Source organism: Microtus oregoni, unplaced genomic scaffold (assembly GCF_018167655.1).
Source record: "Microtus oregoni isolate MIOR12 unplaced genomic scaffold, Mior012 000005F_ref0000423, whole genome shotgun sequence".
Taxonomy (NCBI): Eukaryota; Metazoa; Chordata; class Mammalia; order Rodentia; family Cricetidae; genus Microtus; species Microtus oregoni.
Window position 1 is genome coordinate 12,717,287 of NW_024543064.1, and position 20,185 is coordinate 12,737,471.

Below are 20,185 nucleotides of genomic sequence, written 5' to 3' on the forward strand. Positions count from 1 at the left end.
GCTGCAGGTTCTCCAGTGCTCTTCTTCCATCCCGCAGGGGCCAGCTAGAGATCAGCAGCCTGGTGCCTCTGGGGCCCAAGTATGTGGTGAAGTGGAACACAGCGCTGCCCCAGGTGCAGGTCGTGGAGGTGGGTCAGGATGGCGGGGCCTACGACAAGGACAATCTGCTCATCCAGCATGCGGGTGCCAAGAAGGCCACGGCTGCGGGGCAGGCTCAGAGTGAGTACTGCCTGGCTGCTGCCCCTCGCATGTTAAGCTTATAACCTGGGCCAGGAACCATAAACAGGTGGGGCTGGGCCTGGAGGGTCTTGCTGTTGTACCTCAGTGCAGACCTGTGGCTTCACAGGCACAGGCATGCCCTTGTGGTCTCATTGCTGCTGCACACCCTACACACGTTCCCCACCTGGTGCTAGGGTCCCTCACGCCCAGCTCACACAGCGACAGGGGCCAGGTGTGAATTGACAATTGCCTCCCGTGGGACCTTGGGACAGGGGCCTTCTGTTTGTTCCCTCTGTGCCTCCTGGTAGGTTGAGGGACTAGAGATACTCCTCTTACCCCTGATCTCCAGGGGTGCTAGGGAACTCAGGTCTGTCTGTCCTTTCCTGGGCCCATGTCTCCCCATCCTAACCCAAGTTCTCAGACTCTTGGAAGACGGGAACAACTTAGAAGCCAGAGCCTCCTGCCTGGTCGCATCTCCCTATCTGCTCTCTGCTTGCACATTGGTCACCGTCACTGTGCATCTGTCCTGCAGTGGCCTCTGACTGCTTTTCTCCTTTGTCCCCTGAGTCCCCCTGTACCTTCCCCTGAGTTTATTTCAGATGGAGTATATGTTTGTAGTACGCTACTACCACCTCACTGTTCTGATGCATTAGGTCTAGAGACCCGTGTGCTCCTCTGATGTGGCTCCTTAGCCTCTCTGGGTCTTGCAAGGGGTCCTGGCAAGGGGGTGTACCACCTTTGTCTGCAGGTCTTCCCCAGTCTGTGCCTTTCTTGCTGTTTGAATTAAGGATGCCTGCCCTTCCTCCTCTTCCCATGCCAGTCTCTCTGATGGCCTGAGCTTGGGCCAGAGCCCCGTCATGGACTCTCTAGGTCTCAGGCTGAGTTTTCTGAGGTTGCCACATTCCTCATGGTGGGGAGGGCATGATGGTAGGTGTGTTCTGCAACTGGTCACATCGCATTCATAGTTCGGGAGCAAAGAGAGGTGGAGTTGGTGCTGGGTTTGCTTTCTCCTATTTGGCCCAGGGCCCCAGCCTTTGGGGCAGTACTGCCCACATTCATTCAGAATGGGTCTACCCACTTCAGTTAACATAATCTCCTCATAAAGCTCAGAGGTGTGTCTCCTAGGCGATTCTAGATCCTGTGAAGTTGCATTGATCATCACAACTGACAATTGGTTGCATGGAACCTTGGTTTCAGCCAGGGCCTTGGGCCCAGGGACACTAAACCGCAGGCCAGGCAGAGCAGAGTCCTGCGCACAGTGCGAGGCACTTGAGTTTCGCTTCCCCTCCCCACCACCGCTCTGCCCACAGCCCTGCCTGAGTGCTTGCCTCACTGGCCCCCGAAACTCTGGAAATTTTGAGGCATGATTGCGACAGCTGTTCTGGCCCTCTGAGGCCGCACCAGTGTCCGCTTCCAGATCTGTGAGTGAGGCGGGAGAGGCGGGCAGCCCCTCTTGGGTACCTTCAACATCATTCGACTCCCTTCTTCTTGGCCACCCCCATGCTGTTGCTATGGAAACCCCTGTGTCCCCCACTCTGTCCTTCTGCAGCCATGTTCCTTAAGCTTGACCCCCTTGAAAGGAGAGAGGCTCTGTAGGTTCTTGGTTAGCCATAGATTGTTTTTTATTAATATTATTATGCAAATATGGATACACAGAAAGCTCCTTGCATTTTACACATGCTCTTTTAGACCTTGAACAACAGTAAAACCTAAACAAAACACAAACTGGATAAAAATAACACTATCGGACAGCAAATAAAATTCCTGTCTGCAGTATTAATTTGTTGCGACAGGTGACATTTTGTTTTGTTGAACCCAAACTGCTCACAGGATAGATGCAGCATACTTTCCCACAAGTGGGTCCCCACCCTGTCCCCAGCCCACATCCTACAGGGCTGCTCATGTGGGGCTCCATCTTCCCACCAGCCTCCATCCTTTGGGCATTTTATACCTGTTAGTGCATCGCTACCGTTCCGTGTGCCCCTGCTCTTCGCTGGTTACCCCCTCAGCCCCCAAGTCCTCTAAAGCCCTGACCCCATACAGCAGAATGTGACATCAAAGTCACAATATCCCAGGGGCATGGGATATGCAACTGCATCTTAACCCCAACAGTGAACCAGAAAGAGGCCTCAGCCACCTTACATAGCCCGAGAAACCATGACTTACTCAAGGACGCCTCTGCCCACCGTGTCTCCTCTATTTGTGTCACCATCAGGGCCCTAGGCCCTCTCAGTCCCCACCACGGGCTCGTCACACTGGTACCTTTCTCCCAAGCATTTTCTACCAAATGACTAATGCCCTTCCCTCCCCTGCTGTCTGCCCATCCCCCTGGGTCCCAAGACCCAGGCAGAGCAGGGACCCTGCCTACATTGCGTAGCAGGTCCTCCATATGTCATTGAACAGTTTGCTGCTCATGGGCTGCTGTTAACCTCGGTACCTTTGCACATGCTCTTCCCTGGCTTGGCTGTACCCATCACATTCTGGCTTGGAATAGGCGCCTCAGTTTTTCCAAGCATGGCTGATATAGTCTTTTGGCCCTTGTGAGCCTCTGTACAACTGTGGCACCATTCCATGTGCGACACCTTCCTTCTGCTGGGACCTCTCTCCCTGGTCAAATCTCCTCCAGCGTTCCCAGTGCCTCTTCTCTATGGACATGGCTTACTTTTCCCTGTCGGCAGATGCTTACCTCCCCCAGCCCCAAGGCTGAGTCCGGTGTCTTCTCTACCAGACAAGGTGTACCTGGGCCCGCCGCGCCTCTTCCAGGAGTTACAGGACCTGCAGAAGGACTTGGCAGTGGTGGAGCAGATCACCCTGCTTGTCAGTACCCTGCATGGCACTTACCAGGTGGGCGTGGCCCCGGGAATGGTGAGGGGGCATCCCTGCATGGTACTCCAGTGCACCCTGGCTCTGAGCAGGGAGCCGTGGTAAAGGCTGGGAACCTCCTGACCCTTCCAGAAACCTTTGCACACGTCTGGCTTTGTGTGATAGTTGGGGGTCTTACAGATCCTCCCTGACCTCTGCCCCAGGTTGCAAAGCCTCTGGTCAGGAGGGCATCCCTCTTGGAGGAAGCGGCGGCTGGGTGGGCTCTCATCCAGGGCTAGGAAGTCCTGAGTATAGGTGGGATTGCCTCCTCTGTGGCTAGACTATCCCCTTCCCTGGGTGCTGTCACTGTTAGGACTTGTGTGGTTTGGAGCAAGCCAGGAGACGGTGGTGACCCCTTTCCTCCCCAACACTAGAACCTGAACATGACTGTGGCCCAGGACTGGTGCTTGGCCCTGCAGAGGCTGATGCGAGTGAAGGAGGAGGAGATCCACTCGGCCAACAAGTGCCGCCTGAGGCTACTCCTGCCTGGGAAGCCTGACAAGTGAGGGGGAGTCTGGGAGGGAAGGGGGTGCTCAGAGAGAGAGCCTGGGTCAGGACTGCCCTGAGGAGAGAGTACACACCCGCTGAGGATTGTGCCCCGGCCAGCACCTGGCACACGATAGGAACTTAGGAAAGAATGCACAAATGAATGAACATGTTGCTAACACCCTGGGTCAGCTTGGTTCTCTGCTGGCGGACTCCTATCCTCAGTCTCCAGTTAGTCCACCGCGTCATGCCCTCCTTCCTCACCTCAGCCTGTGGCCCCAGATCCTTCTTCACAGACCCAGCCTCCCCAGTTCAAGGTCCTCTGCTCACAAGATCTCCGCAGGAGCTGTGGGTCCCTCTCTCAGTGTGTAGAAGCCATTCCGAGGTAGCAAGGAACTAGGGCAGTGAGAGCTGGCCTTCCTCCAGCTCCGTAGGGTGTGTCTCAGTGGCCTCACTTTACAAACCAGGAATTGAGGTCAGAGGGCCAGGGCCAGGCGCAGAACAGGGGCTTTGCTTGGGAAAGGAGGTGGGTTCCTTGCAGAGGGGGCTCTGGGCAGGGAAGTGCTGCTGCTCAGGTGTGGGCCTCTGGGCAGGGGACGATAGTGACATGGCAACAGGTGCAGAGACGCAGGAGGAGAGAGCAGGGTCCTCATGTCGAGTGTGGGAGAATGCAGTCTGGGCTTCAGTCCAGGTTGTCCCCATCCCTGCTCCTGTCCTCTCTCTCTCAGACACCCTAGAGTGACACAGCTATGCCCACCTCCCTGGGTGCCTGGGTCACTTACAGGACTCTAAAGGGGTCCCAGCTGCTCCAAGGCCACCTCCTACCATCTTATCTATCCCTCTCTTCCGTGGACACTTCCCTCCCTCCCTTCCTCCCTCCCTCCCTCCCTCCCTGCCTTCCCCCCTTCTTTCCTCCATCCCTCTGTCCCTTCCTTTCTCCCATCTTCCTTCTATCTTCCTTTCTTTCCTTCTTCCTTCCTCTTTTCCTTACTGCATTTGTCCTCTCTACAACCATCTCACAGAGTGACTGCCCTGTGCCAGGTGCTGGAGAGAGACAGCGCGAGGTCCTTTCCCCCTCTGTGGAATGCTGGCAGGTGGTGATGCCAGGCCCTTAGCTGGGCATAAAGCCAGGGCCATTGGAGGTCTGGGACTGGGCTACCAAGAATGGCTTAGCTCCTCAAGCCAGGTGCCCCTGCCCATCACAGAGAATGGAAGGAGGTCTCCCCAAGGTGCTGGCCACAGGCCTCCAGGAACATGGATTGAAAAAGAGCCAAGGTGAACCAAGGCCTTCCGTGGCCTACCGGGGATCTGAGCCTCTCTCCCAGGCACCCATGGGGTCCTGTCTCATCTTGCCCTCCGCAGGTCTGGCCGCCCCATCAGCTTCATGGTGGTCTTCATCACACCGAATCCCCTGAGCAAGATTTCCTGGGTCAACAGGCTGCACCTGGCGAAGATTGGACTCAGTGAGTACAGCCAGGGCAGGTGTAGGGAGGGAGGTTGAGCGTGTGAGCCCATGGTGGTCAGTGAGGCAGGGGCATTTCCCGGTGGGAGGGAGTGAAACCATGCAGAAATGCCTGGAGCTCAGCTCTGAACCTTGGACCAGTCTCTTTCTCTCTCAGCTTCTCTCTGACCTGACACAAAGTGAATTAGCAGCTACCAGGGCCCCAGTGAGGGAGGCAATGCCTAGGGAGTGAGTGCCGAGTCTTCCTGGTGCACAAGGTGACGGCAGCCTGCCTGCTAACTAGCTGTACAGGAAAACAAATAGCAGGCTGGACTCAGCTGATCTTAGCCAAAGGCCTCCTTAGTGCCCAGCATGGTGGCATATGCAATAATCCTAGCACTTGGGAGGCTGAGGCAGAAGGATTTGGGGTTCAAGCCTAGTCTTAGCTGCAGAGCAAAGCTGGAGCTGGTTTGGGTCACAGGAGACCCGGGGCTTATAAAGCTCACATAAACAAATAATAAACCGGAAACCTCTATATGACTGTTTCCGCCTTGTACCCATTAGTACTGATACAAAGAAGTCAGTGGAAGACTATAGAATGCTGCCGGGGTAGCAGATACTTGCAAACTTCCACATACGTCTACGCCATTGTTCACAAGCTCCCTGAGCTAGGGCTGTTGAGAACTTTCTTTTTTAGTCATTGAGGACTCAAGCCTAGAGAGGTGCAGTGAATTTTGTGAAGTCACACAACAGAAAAGGGGTAGATGTAGGATACAGACACTGGGCATTGTGCCCCCGGGAGCCCAGGCCACCACCCTGTCCCTCTGTCCTATCCCTGCCACATTCCTGTTTGTTTTGCTACTTGGCATCTTGGTCAGTCAGAAGTGCTGTATGATAGATAGCCAGCTGATACTGGGACTGTTTCTTTACCTGCAAACAGAGACTGCACCTTCATTTCCTGACTGCCCAGACCCGAATAATCACATAAAAACTATATTAATTACAACACTGCTTGGCCAATGGCTCAGGCACATTATTCCTAGCTAGCTCTTATATCTTAAATTAACCTGTCTCTATTAATCTATGTATTGCCACCAGGCTGTGCCTTACTGTTAAGGTTTTGGCGTCAGCAGCGGCATGGCATCTCTTTAGCTCCGCCTTCTTTTTCCCTGAGTTTAGTTTGGTTTTCCCAGCTATATTCTGCCCTGACATAGGCCAAAGCAGCTTCCTTATTAGTCAATGATAATTAAAAATATCCACAGCATACAGAGGGACTCTCACATCATTTATCTTTACTGTGTATAAATGTGCTTTTTAATATTTATCTGATGTGTGGGTTTTATGTCTTTGTACCACATGCATGTAGTGTCCTCAGAGGCCAGAAAAAGGCATCAGATCCCCTGGAAATGAAGTCACAGATGGTTGTGAGCCATCACGTGGGTCCTGGGAACTGAACCTGGGTCCTCTGGGAAAGCAGGCAGTGCTCTTAATCACTGAGCCACCTCACCAACTCCCCACTTTTTTTTTCTGGGGCTCATTAACTGAGCTAGACTGGATGGCCAGCAAGCCTGAGGGATCTCTGCCTCTTTCACTTAAATGCTGCAATTGCAAGCACAGGCAACCGTTCCCAACTTGTTTGTTTCGAGCCAGGGTCTCCCCATGTAGCCCTGGCTGTTCTGGAACTCCCTCGCTATGGAGACCAGGCTAGCCTTGAAGTTACAGAGATCCACCTGCCTCTGCTTCCCATGTGCTGGGATGAAAGGTGTGTGCTGCTATACCTGGGGTTTCCCAGCTTTTTTTTTTTTTTTTTTTTTGGTTTTTCCAAACAAAGTTTCTCTATAGCGTTGGAACCTGTTCTGGAGCTCACTTTGTAGACCAGGCTAACCTCAGACTCACAGAGATCTGCCTGTCTCTGCCTCCCGAATACTGGGATTAAAGGTGTGTGCCGCCACCCAGCTGGCTTTTTTTTTTTTTTTTTAATGTGTCCTCTGCGAATGGAACTTGTGCTTGTAAGGCAGGTACCTTATGGACTGAGCCATCCTCTGACAAAACTCAGAAGGCCTTCTGCTCTTGAGGAACTTCAATTTGAGATGGACAGGTGGACATTAAGTGAGGTGCTGGATGGTGAAGTGGGGCCATGTGGCTGTCACTGAATGTGAGGGCTGCACCAGGGAGAAGCCATGGGAAGATCTGGGCCAAATGATGCAGGCGTATGCATCACAAGCACGCAGGTCCTGGGGCAGCAGTGACAGCTGGTTCACAGTGGCCAGAGAGGACAGGGCCTGGGGGTGAGGGAGTCAAAGAAGTAGGTGGTTGACTTGGAGGGCAGTGGTGTTCTGTAGGGCAGGGGTGAGGCTTGCAGGGTGCGCAGGGGGACGCCTGTGCTCTGGTTGTGCCCTGAAGGTTTTCACTGAAACGTGGGAACCTGGGATGTCGCAGTTGGGTTTCTATCCAAGTGAGCCATTCTGCTGCTATGCACAGGGCCTTGAAGGAGCAGGTGCAGAGGGGGATGGGTCGGGGAGGGGGCGTGGCTCTGGAGGAGCTGTCCCAGCTTGGTCAGTGTCCTAGGCTAGGCCTGGTGTAGCTTAGAACTCGGCCTTGTCCACAGAGGGTGGAGGGAAGGCTTTGAGAGCTTTACCATGTGATCTGACCCTTGGAAGGGCTGAGGGGATCCCCCTACTGGGCCTTGGAGGCGGGCACACACTGATTCCCTATTATACATGACTTCAATGTTGGGCAGACCCAGGGTGAGCCCTCCCTCCCTCCCAACCTCCCTGCCCGTCTGTCCTTCTGCCCTCTCCCACTTCCCCTGCCTCCCTGCTCCCCTCCCTGCCCCCTCTTCCCTAGGGACCTCCTATCTTCCCCTAACCCTCTTCCTTCCCTTTTATTTCCTCCTCCCTTCCCTCCTCCTTCCCCTCTTCCTTCCTTCTGCTGTCAGGAGGGAACTAGGGTGTCACACATTCTAGGGAGGCTTTTACCCTGAGTAATGCCCTTGGTACTCTTTCTCCTTCCACTAGGAGCCGGGCCCCTTTGAGCTGAATTTACTCTGTGACCCAGGCAGGCTTTGAACTCACCATCCTCCCAGGTCAGCTTCCTGAGTACCTGGGACACAGGTCCAGGCTCCTGGGCTAGGCTTTCCAGGAAAATGGACTTCCTGTTTGAACCTGGATGCTCTGCAGAGCTGGGCTGGTGTGCTGGGCCTGGCGCTGACTGAAGCAGGTGCCTGAGCAGCCTGTAGACTGCCATATCTTCACACAGCTTCACTCTGGCAACCTCAGTAGGGCAATCATTTGAAATTACATCTGAATGCCCAGGTCTCCCGGGGGCTTGAGTGGTTTCTTTTCATTTCGCTGCATTTTGTTTCTAATCTTAGTGTTGTGTGTGTGTGTGTGTGTGTGTGTGTGTGTGTGTGTGTGTAGGTGTGTAGGGAACAGAACCATGTTAAAGATGTGGCACTCCTATACCATATTTAATTTTCTTCTGCATACAGCGTGCCAGGATGGTAATCTGAAGACTGAGAAGGGAGAGGGACGGGAGAGACTTTGGTTTAGCATTACACTGTGGTCCTGGGAAAGGCAACCGTCTCCCTGAGTCCCAGTTTTCCCATCCATGACCAGACTAGATCTCTAAGGGCCCTTGCTCATTGTTTGTAGGGTCTCAGGTGCACTAGAAGGTTCAGAAGGTGGCTAGGGACAGGTCTTACACATGTGACTTGGGGCCAGATGGCCTTGTTAGGTTCATAGTCCAAGGCTTCTTGGCTGGGTTGTTCTGCAAACTGTTTAGCTTCCAGCTTTGGGGGAATCAGAGAGTAGGGACCATGCAGGTGCTTTAGGTTCTGGAGAGAGCGCTTGGGGTGTGGTGGCAGCCCTGCATCTGGGAGCAGAACTGGGTCACAGTCTCTTCCCAGCTGTTAGCCTCCATTCATAAAGACTTGGTAGATGGTGCACAGAGAAGGCTCCAGAGAAGGAAGGGAAGGTTGGGGCTCTGCACCCCAGCTCTCAAGGCTCTACTCTTCTGGTCTTCATATTCCCAGGCCCCAGAGCCTCTCCCACTGACAGCTCTCCAGAGAGGGTCTGGGTGTGACAGGCCCTACCCACGCCCACACTCACAGGAGCATCAGAGGCTTGGGCCAGGGGTCTGTATGCAACCTGGCGGCCTCCCTTCCTCTCATTTCTGGTCTGATCTCTCAACCCCGTCTTGGCAGCTACCCATCACTGATGCCTATCTCCTTCTGAGCATGGCCTGGGAAGCCTTGGATTGTGTCCTAAACCTAATCTCCATCAACCCTGCAAACCACCCCAGGGCTGGGATCCCCAAGCCAGTGGTTCTCAACCTTCCTAACGCTGTGACCCCTTAATGCAGTTCTCATGTTATGGTGATCCCCATCCCCGCAACCATAAAACCATTTTTTGTTGCTGGTTCATGTTTTGCTACTGTTATGAACTGTAATGTAAATATCTGTGTTTTCTGATGGTCTTAGGTGACCCCTGGGAAAAGGTCCTTCAGCCCTCCCAAAAGGGGTCATGACCCATAGGTTGAGAACAGCTTTCCCAATCTCTCTGGATATGGTGGTCTTGTTCTTTGGGATGGGGGACAAGACCCTACATCGCAGCTGGGAAGTTGTGGCCTTCAGCTGGCTTCCCTGGATGGCATCGGCATCTCTCACAGTGAGTGGCTTAGAGGAAGGACTCCTGACTTGGCCACTGTGGCCGTGACTAATTAGGGGCCTGTGACAGGGTCTTAAAGACGGCTGTGGTTCTGGAAACTTTGAGAGCAGTGGGTCCACGGTGGTGAAGACCTCACTCTGGAAGCCGAGCACCGAGCAGGCTAGAGGTGGCTCGGCCCCTCGCCGTAGTGTTCAAAGGAAGGACGGTGACTAGAAATGGCCACCATTTCTCCAGGGCCTGGTATATCCTAGGCCTCATATGTATTCTTTCTAGGCTCCCCAGCAACTCCAGATGACTGGGATTCTGTCCCTATTTCTAGACATGTCAACAGGTTCAGTGTCACACAGTGAGTTGATGGCTGGGTTAGGTTGTGCCTAGGGTGCTTCTAGCAGACTGGAGGAGATGGTTCCCGGGGGTGGGGGTGGGCTTTCAGCCCACAGTGGCTCCTGAGCTCCAGGAGCGCTGACAAACACGGCCCTAAATAAACCTCTGCTTAGCATCAGCTGGAATCACGGCTGTGCCGTTGGTGCCTCTCCTGAATGTCACTTTACCCCAAGTGGGCTTTCAGTGTTCAGTGGCCACAGCCGCTCTGGTTTGTGACACGAACAATGGTGGTGGCAGATGGGGAGCCTCGACTCCATTTTCTTTTAACGCTCCCAGTGGCACGCAAGAAAGGCGCCATCTGGAAGGAGAAGGTCAGATTGTTAAAAATATATATGGTAATAAATCGCCAAGGCCTGATGGGCTGTGGGTGTGTAGGGGAAAGGAGGGAGGGAGGAGCTGGGGTGAGGTGTGGGGGTGGGGGCCATGCGTTCACCTGTCTGGCTGTCGGGTGGGTGAGTGCCACGGATCTCCTGCCCAGCAGGGGAGGGTCTGGTTGTGAGTTCCCCGAGGGTGGAGACAGCATCTCCAATTGTGTCCTGTTTATTTACCATTGGGCCTTAACTGAGAGGCGGCAGGGCAGCCCGTTTCCCACAGTGGCCTGGGCAAGCTGTGTGACATGCCCCGTGGCATAGATTCTTCATTTCAGCTTCCCCAACATAGAGGGGATGGGGGTCCTCAGAGGGAGGATGCAAGGATGGAGAGTATTTTGGTGTGTATTGTCCCGAAGTCGTCCTATGTCTGGTGGGTCTCTCACACTCTGGCTTTTCCACTCCCTCTTTCCGTGGCAAGGCTAGGTTTTGTGGGGCAGTTTCCAGGGTCTGGAGAGTTAAGGGCCTCTTCTGGGCCCATTAGGAAACACAGTCAATGCTGAGCCCTTCAGGCTGGGGAGGGACCCTCAGGGTAACCAGCCAGCCTTTGTGTGTTAAAGGAAGCGTCCAGATTTTTAAGGCATGGCCACCCCTGTGTTTTACTCCAACTCCTCTGGCCCAGCTGGGCTTTGGACTGGGCCACTCTCGGGGGTGGTTCCTCCTTGCACACGTCAGCCTGACATAGTTTCTTTCACAAAAGGGAGTCATATTGACGGGATATGTTAGACACCCATGCAAAATCAGGCTCCAGGAGAAAGGTTATGTTCAGGCTGCCCCTGGTTATTGGCGTGTGGTCCGTAGAAAGGCTGGTTCTGTGTGCGTGGTTGTGTAGGAAGGGCGTGGAGGGAAAGTTTTGGCCCTCATCGGTATTGATGTTACAGAGAACCTCCTGCCCCCACATGCATACACTCGCACACGTGGGCGCACACACAGGCTCACACGCAGTTGCACACACAGGAATAGAGAAGTCCGTGGAAGAGCAGAGCTAACCCTGCTCTTTCAGTTACAATGGATCGTGCCTCCTGTATTCATCTTGAGTTGAAAACGTCTGAAGGGGAAGCTGCATTTAACCTCTGACCTCCCACACATCGCAGTTTAGCACAGTTGACCTTCGACACGGTCAGGTCATTTCCATTAGCCCTGGGTTGGGCAGAAACACAGGAAACAAAGCCCATTTCTTTAATCAAGTGTGTGTGCCTCGTGTATATAAATAGGTGAGATGCAGCTTGGCTGTGGAACGCTTGTTCTAGCACGCCTGATGGACACACACACACACACTGATGGGTGTTGGGAAATGTGATAAGGTCCCAAAAGGCAACATCCAGAGAGATGGTGCCTCCTAGCGTCCATCCAGGGAAAGATCAAAGCTCCGAATCGCAGACTGGTCTCTGCTTTCCCACCCTCGCGAAGTGGACGGTCGTAACTTGAGTTGTTCCAGCCTGGAGACAGTTGCAGCGGTAAAGGGATGTGACAGCTGTGACAGAGGCTGGGACTCTGTTGAGAAGGAAGGGTGGAGGCAGAGCTAGTGAGGTCGAGGGGCGATGCTCCACTCCAAGGGACATCCAGAGCTGCGTGCTGAAATTGCTGACCACCGTGGAGCCTGGGGACCGGGAGACAAGGCTGGGAGGGAGGGACGATCCTTGGGCTCTTCCCGTAGAGTCTGGGCCTGCCTCCAAGCAGACCAGGACTCCTTTGGCGTTTTCAAACAGAGAGCAGTGGGGTGCACTGTGGAGCTGCTATGGGCTGGCCTTGGAGGCTAGGTGGGGGGCAGCTCACGCATCCAAAGCAGGGGCAGCATGGGCCTGGTCCTTGATTCCTGTTTGCCACCAAGGAGGGGTGTGGGACTTAGGGAGGCTGCTGTCCCAACAGCTCAGTTGTCATGATCCCAGAGCCATAGGTGCCCTCACATGGGCAGCTCTAGGGGCAGAGCTAGCATTGCTGGGTCAATAGGCCTCAGTGACAGCAGCACTGGGACTCTAGTTCTTGCAGGTTTAGTACAAAGAGCACAGCTATAGAACATAGGAGAGCCAAGTCCCCATGTGGGTGCTGCTGCCTGCCACGTTCAAGACCTAGATTTGCTTCTCAGTCCCTGTGTGCCAGTGTTACCTATAGGGCGGTGACCACTGTATCAACATTTTGTTGCCATGAACACTGGCCAGGTGGACCCATAGCCCATCGTATTAGTGCCTTTTCTCATCGCTTTGACACAGACAAGGAAGAAAGGAAGGTTCCCCCCCCCCCCCGACTTATTTTCCTTCTCATAGTTTGAGGGATGCATACATTCAATCATGGAAGGGAGGGAAGGGATGGCAGCAAGCGGGAGCCTGAGGCAGCCGGTCGTGTGGCATTCACAGTTGCATCCACGGTGGGGTAGGCACGGTGGCATGAGTGGGAGGTGACCGGTTACATGACATCCGCTGTCACATCCATGGTGGGGTAGGCACACAGCAGGAGCCTGAGGCGGCCACTTACCTTAATCCCCAGTCAGGAAGCAGAGAGAGACGGATGCTGGTGCTCAGCTCACTTCCTCCATTTTATTCAGTCCGGGACCCCAGCCCAGGGAGTAGTGCCGCCCACATTCAACATGGGTCTTCCCACCTCAGCTAAGACAGAAACTCTCTCACAGCCGTACCCAAGGGGTGGTCTCCATGGTGAATCTAGGAGCCTGCTAAGTTGGCATTCAGCGTCAACCATCACACCTTGGTACTCACCGACATGAGCATGCATACCACGTGGGGGGTGTCCCTGTCACACTGGGTGACTGTCCCAGGCTTGTGTAGAAGAGAGAAAAGCTCCTTAGTCACAGAATTCCTTGGGTGGACCTTAGTTTGTTCACCCCCCCCGCCCCCCCGCTTCCTCTCACTCATGTGTGAGTTCAGATGAGCGTGAAGGCCCCGCGGGAAATGAGTCCTCAGAGGGGGCTGGCGTAGCCAGAGTGGTCAGAAAGGGCTCCTCAGAGGGGGCTACCCGTGAGGAGAGCCCCGGCTGCCCTCCTCACCATCAAGTGCAAAAACTGGGATAGATTTGCCTCCCATTTCTTTAATGTTAAGCCCAAGGCATCTGACTCAGTTCTGGTAAACAAGGGACTTTTCATGTCTTGTTCCAACACAGCGTGGAGCCGTGGTTATCAACCCCACTCTCCCGCATAGACAGGCCGCACATGGTTCAGGCCTGGACCTCACTATGTAGCTGAGGATGACGTTGAATGTTTGATCCTCCTGCCTCTATTTCTGAGGACTGGACTGTATGTGTGTGGCCACCGCACCTGGTTCATTCCTTACTGGGGATGGAACCTGGGGCCTCTTGCATGCTGGGTGAATACTCCACCAACTGAGCCACATCTAAAGCCTCACAGTCTCTCTCTCTTTCTCTCTTCTTTCCTTTCTTTTATGTGTGATGCATGTGTATATATGACTGAACTCATCTGTGTAGGCACATGTGAAGGCCTGAAGTTGAGATTGTATGTCTTTCCTCTGTCGCTCTTCACCTTGACTCTTGAACCAAGATCTCTATTTGAATTTGGATCACAATTATTTATTTATTTGTTTATTTATTCATTATTTCTTTCATTCATTCATTCATTCATTCATTCATTTGTTGGCTAGACTCGATGGTCATGGAGCCCCTAAGATCTATCTGTCTGTCTGTCTCTACCCGCTGTCCTGGGGTTTCGGGTACTCACTTCCATACCCAGCTTTTCCATGGGTGCCAGGGGTCTGAGCTCAGGTCCCCATGCTTGCCCAGCAAGTCCTTCATATACTGACCATCTCCCCTGCCCACCAGCAGAGGAATTGAGGCTCAAGGGGTTGGGGTGTCCTCGCAGGTTGCTCAAAAGTAGAGTCAGGCTGGGATTCTGTTCTTGGGTGTTCCAGATCCTTGCCTGTGGACCAGAGCCAACTCCATAGACTGAGACCAACAGGCATGTGGGGTGGGGCACTGATCAGGGCAATGAGGTCACCTTGGGACCCGGCCTGCTGTGGTAACGCTCAGGGTTGAGGGTCAGTTCCTGCCTGCTGGGGCTCACACTCACTAGCTCTGCCCACCCCCTTCCTCTCCCTGCAGGGGAGGAGAACCAGCCAGGATGGCTGTGTCCTGATGAGGACAGGAAAAGCAAAGCCCCATTCTGGTGCCCCATCCTGGCCTGCTGCGTCCCCGCCTTCTCCTCCCGGGCCCTCAGCCTGCAGGTGAGTGGACCTGGCACATGGTAACTGTGGTGGCCCTGCCTAGCCTGGGAGAACCAGTGCCCAGGTAGCGTCCGCTGCAGCTGGAGAGGTCCAGCATCTCAGTCCAGCTGAGTGACCCAGGGGGCTAAGCCTTTTTTTGCTGTTTAGTGAGTCAGCGTTCCCACCAGGAGAAAGGGTGTTTATGAATGACCCACACGGGTCATGGGGTGGAAAATTCCATTATTTTATGATAGCGAATGCCAGCAACCTCATCTGTTGAAGGCCTGACTCGGGACTGTGCCCGAGATGACTTTGGTGGTGACCTGGGATGCTCCGTGGTCATCACGCCCTCTCACTTGCCCACGACACTCTCTTGTGTTTAGCTGCACTTCTTGTGATAGTGACTAGGACAGAATTTCACAGGAGATAGAAGCCCAGACAGGTCTTCCAGAATGACAGTCAATAGAGGTGTCGGTCCGACATGATGACAGTCTCCGTGGTATTAACCACCAGGAAGCTCGCCCCACCCCATCCGTCACTTGTCCCTTATGTCCTGGCAGAGCCCACCCCTCCATCTGGAGCATCTCCCAAGCAGCTGAGGACCCTGAGCTCTGGGACGGGCGAGCGAGCGTGGGACCCAGCACAGATAAATAGTCGCAGGAGCCGTGCGGGCTGGGCTGTAGACTGGGGCTCTAAGAGCTGAAAGAGCACCCATGCGATGTAAGTTCATCGTTCATCTCCTTTATTCATCTGTCCGTTCGCAGGTCATCTCTGTATGCTAGAGCTGGGAGTGCACTGGTGACCAGGACGTACGAGGTTCCCACCTCATACAGCCTTCCGTCTAGGGGACAAAGACAGGCAGGACCTCAGCACCCAGGAGGGAGTCTAAGGGAACTAGAGAACATAGAGCAGAGATACAGCAGGCGTGGAAGTGGGGACCGCACGGTTGTGGGTGCAGAGAGGGCCCCTTGGAGGAGGTGGCATTAAACAGAAAGCCACATAGCAAGAAGGACAGAGACCCCAGAGGGCTTAGGGGATCCATATTCTAAGTAGTCAGATCAGTATGGAGCAGGCCAATCAAAAGGGGCCGGCAGGATGGAGCTTGGATTAGTTGTCTCTTAAAGGATCCATCTTCTAGACCTGTTACAGTGACCATTAAGTTTCAATGTGAGTTCTGGAGGGGACCTTGAGACTATTGCTAAGGGTGATGAGGTCTGTCTCTGGGCGAGGGAGACCATGGCAGCCTTGGAGGGTTTTGTTCTGGGAGCCCTGATGGATCCAGGAAATGGTGGCATCTGGATCTCGATTTGAGTTCTTGGAGGTGGGGCTATGTGGACAGAAGAAGAGGCTGAAAGCTCAGAGTGGGGGGTGAGGGGAGGAGATGTGGGGGACAGGGCGGGTGTTTGTGCCAGAGGTGGGAGTCAGGTGGGGACCTGGAGACCAGGACCAAGGAAAAGTAAGAAAGGCTCTCACTCCTGCTACAGAGTGAGGCTGCACCCAGTCTCTGATCAGGATAAAGAATGAAGCCATGTACTACTTAAAGTTTATTTGTCTTTTGGAGATTTATTCATTTTTATTTTATATATATGGGTTTTTTGCTGGCATATATGTGTGTGCACCACATGTATGCAATACCCACAGAGACCAAAAGAGGGCATCAGTTGCCCCGGAACTGAAGTTACAGAGGTTTGTGAGCTGCCAAGTGGGTGCTGGGAATTGAACCTAGGCCTCTGGAAGAGTAGCCAGTGCTCTGAACTGCTGAGCCATCTCTGTAGTCTCCCATGTAATACTTTTATTTTATTTTTTTGAGACAGTTTTTCTCTGTGTAGCTCTGACTGTCCTGGAACTCACTTTGTAGACCAGGCTGGCCCTGAACTTAGAGATCTGCCTGCCTCCTGAGTGATGGGATTAAAGGCCTGTGCCACCACTACTCAGCTTTCCTGTGTATTACTTTAAAAAGAAATTATCCTTCAGAGTATGGCCTGAACGTGCCTTGTATTTTAGGGAAATAATGAAGGACTGGGAGTTACCGTGGGCTTCGGTGTGGAAGACAGAATCCGTGGAGAGGGGTCTGTCCTTGTTCCTTACACAAGGCTAGCCCTGGAGTGTAGCTTCTGCAGTGGGGTCTGGCGTCTTCTCTCTCCCCTAGGGTCTTAGGATTTCCTGATACACAGGCCACACCCGAGTAAGCCCTCACAGGTCAGACACTGATGGAGTCTTTAAGTAGGCTTGTTTCCGGAAAGAACTGATACCTGATGGGAACTATCTGCCATCTTGAACCTGGGAGGATGAGCGAGGGCCTGTGTATCTCTTCACTTGGAGCTGTTAGGGTTCCAGAACATGTGGGTGGGCAGAGTGCTCAGCCCATGCTTGGTGTTCCCGCGGAGCCCCCATGTCAGCTGAGAGAGCCCTACATAAATCTATGTGGGTAACGGGCCCAGAGGAAGGGGATCCTGGGGGACCCGCCAGAGCCTGTCTGGCCGTATTCTCTGGGCTCGTCTAGTTCTATTTTGCCCGCCTCCTACCTAACTCAGACAGCTGTGCCCCATCAGCTTGGTGCTGGCAGCCGTATGAATCAGAGCGGAGGCTGCCAGCCTTGCCCAATTACCGTGGGACCAGATGTGCATGTGGACAGGTGCCCAGGCTCCTCTCCGCTCACGCAGGCTCTCAGGTGGCCACATGAGTCGGCAGCCAGCCTGTTTCTCCCCTGGGAAGGCTAGAGCTGGGCAACGGAATTGTTGGCCCTGCCTCTTTCCTGGGCAGACAAGACCCTGGCCTTTAGTTGTTAAGGGAAGTGTGTGTTGGATTCCATCCTTGCTGGGGGTTGAGGAGCAATGCTCTTCTTGGAGGTGATAGCCAGCTGTGCCCATGCTGGGCCATGCCAGTCCGCTGGTTGGCAGGGGAACTCGCTGTGGGAGAATGTTAGAGGAGGCTGCTTGGGTGTTTCCCTGCTCTCGTTGTGCCCAGCCTGGAATGCCCCAGTCATGTGATACTAGAAAGCTGTTGTAGCTCCTACTATACAGCCCCATCTTCAGCAGCAACTGGAGAGGCCATGGAGGCCCCTGGCTGGGTCACAGTGAGGATTAAGGATCTTGAGAGATGGCCTAGTGGTGAATGCTTACCATGGAGACATGAATTCGATCCCTAGCATTCCTGTAAAAAAGATGAGTGCGTAGTGTGGGCTAGCATGGGGAGGCAGAGATGGGTGGGGCTCCAGGCACTGTGAGATACCCTGTCTCAAAAAATCAGGTGGAAGGTGGTTGAGGACCAGTGTTGACCTCTGATCCTTATGCACACGTGCACACAATGCACATGCATGTATGTGCACTGTGACACATTTGTGTCCGATGCACTCAGGCCTCAAGGAACAGAAGTAAACATCTCAGGACATTTTTACCCCAGGAAAGGCCTCTGGCTAACTGCCTCACGAGGAGGGTGTCGGGCAACTTTTGGCCCTTCTGCCCATGACCGTTAGGAATCTTGGCAAATGTTTCAGCAGAGGAGGACCGGCAGGTTCTTCACCAGCAGAGGGCAGCAGCTGCCTGGGAAATGTCAAGTGTCTCTCTCTGACTCTTGCGGCAGCACCTCCCAGCTGTCTCCCCCGCCCCTCCTCCCGCCCTTATAACGCTGTACTGTCCAGAGAGACAGGTTGTCCGGGTTGGCACCTGAAGCAGAGCTCTGAGGGGCCACCTAGTCAGGAGCTGGAAGCAACCGATGCAGGAGGCAGTGTAAGCCGTGAGCAGCTCTCACTGGCAACTGGCTGCCAGTCAAGTCCCAGTTTCCGTGTTTTCCTTACTGGACCCACCCAGCCCCCTGTCCCAGGGCGTCCTTCTGTAGAGGGGTACTGATGCAGTACCTGGTTTCCACCTCCTCACAGCTCTCTGGAGGCATGCGGGAGGCCATTGGGGTGCAGGAGCAAGCGGGACCATACCACTTACTTCCTCTGTGACCTAGCTCTGGCCCTTGCCCTCTGTGGGCTTCGTCTTCTCTATCTACAAAATAAAGTGCTTGGATGAAGGTGGAGGGCTTAGTGGTCATCAACAAGCCTTATCTAGGAGCTGCCTGGTTCTAGAGACTATGGGCGGATATAGGCATCAGTCAGGCCTTCTCTGCACAGAAAGTTCTAGAAGAGTGATGATCAAATACAAAGCACGGGAAACTATGTATGTGGCATGTGTCACTTTCTTGGCCCCCATCCTCAGGTATTCTCATGGGGGAGCGATGGGTTCAGAAGTCTGTCAAATAAATATTGGCGTTTTGGCAGCTCATTGATTGACCTACGTTTACTGTTTCTGTCTCTACAGCTCGGGGGTCTGGTCCACAGTCCTGTCAACTGTCCCCTGCTGGGCTTCTCAGCTGTCAGCACTTCCCTTCCACAGGGCTACCTCTGGGTAAGTAGTCCTTTGCCTAGCTAGGACAGGGTGGCCGTGTGTCCTCACAATGGGGACAGAAAGGGTGACAAGAAGGGGTCTAAGAAAGCCACCCACCTGTCTAGCAGCTCTGTCAAAGGCTTCCTAGGAACTTCGGGGCTTGGTGGTGGGGTTGGTGGTGGAACCTTATCCAGGGTAACCACATCCGGGGCCAGGGAGGTGTTGGCAAGGGCCCAGACTTCTCGGAGAGAGATAAGAGTAAGCTATGCAGAGGTCCAGATTACAGGAGGCCCAGGTCAGAAGAGGCTCAGGTCATAGAAGGGCTGGGTCTCCGGCCCCACCCAGAGCTTAGGCATCAGCACTGGCTCTTCCTCATCTCAATGGAGCTTCTAGCCACCTTCTCTGCTTCCAGGGTTCTCAGCAAAGCTCTGTCTTTTTAAAAATGAGGACCCCCATGCTCCTTGGGTTGCTGTTTGTGTCCTATATGCAGGATTCTGGCTTCCCTGCCCCTCGCCACCCTCTAGCACATGCTCCTGCCTGTCCCTGGGAATTCGTGCAGCAGAACCTTGGCTTACCTTTTAGACTGCAGTACAAATGTTGATATTTTCCTTCACTGTTTCCCAATTATCATCTAGCACCTGGTGAATCTATTCATCTATGCATGAATGCATCTACTTACCCTGTGGATCCTTCATCTGTTCATTAATCCATCCATTTGTGCATCCGTCTGTCCGTCTGTCGTCTGTACATCATTCCATCCATCCATCCAGTCATCCATCCATCCATCCATCCATCCAGTCATCCATCCATCCAGTCATCCATCCAATCATCCATCTAACCTTCCACCCTTCCACACACCCACCAACGCAACCACCATTTATCCAATTGCTCACTCATGCATACATGCGTGCGTCTGTCCATTCCCTTGGCAGGTATACACATGAGGTGCATACCATGAGCTAGATACAAAAGTAACACAGTGAATGGGACAGAGGGCTGTTTTAAGGAGACAGAATAGCTCATGAGCTCTTATTTGGGAGACCTCTATAGAGGAGAAACTGGAAAACCGACTGGTTATTGCATCTACTTGAACCATTTCTTGATTTCCTTTGGCCCCTGAAGCTAATTTGTGTCCTTATAGTTGGGAACTAATGACCTTTGTGAGATCAGGTTGTGTGTGGGATGGACAGAGGACGCACCTTCCCGTTACTATCCCCAGTCACAG

The 20,185-nt window shown here is 53.6% G+C and overlaps 1 protein-coding gene across 7 annotated transcripts in view; it reads left to right on the forward strand.

The window, feature by feature from the left end:
• Window positions 1-20,185, forward strand: part of Arhgef10l (Rho guanine nucleotide exchange factor 10 like) — a 123,147-nt gene that overhangs the window by 75,391 nt on the left and 27,571 nt on the right. For all 7 annotated transcript variants that reach the window (XM_041652425.1, XM_041652424.1, XM_041652427.1 and 4 more), the window contains 6 exons: window positions 38-219; window positions 2,948-3,063; window positions 3,456-3,583; window positions 4,930-5,030; window positions 14,490-14,611; window positions 18,895-18,981. In XM_041652425.1, the coding sequence (XP_041508359.1) occupies window positions 38-219; window positions 2,948-3,063; window positions 3,456-3,583; window positions 4,930-5,030; window positions 14,490-14,611; window positions 18,895-18,981 (736 nt within the window). The remainder of the gene's footprint in view (window positions 1-37; window positions 220-2,947; window positions 3,064-3,455; window positions 3,584-4,929; window positions 5,031-14,489; window positions 14,612-18,894; window positions 18,982-20,185) is intronic.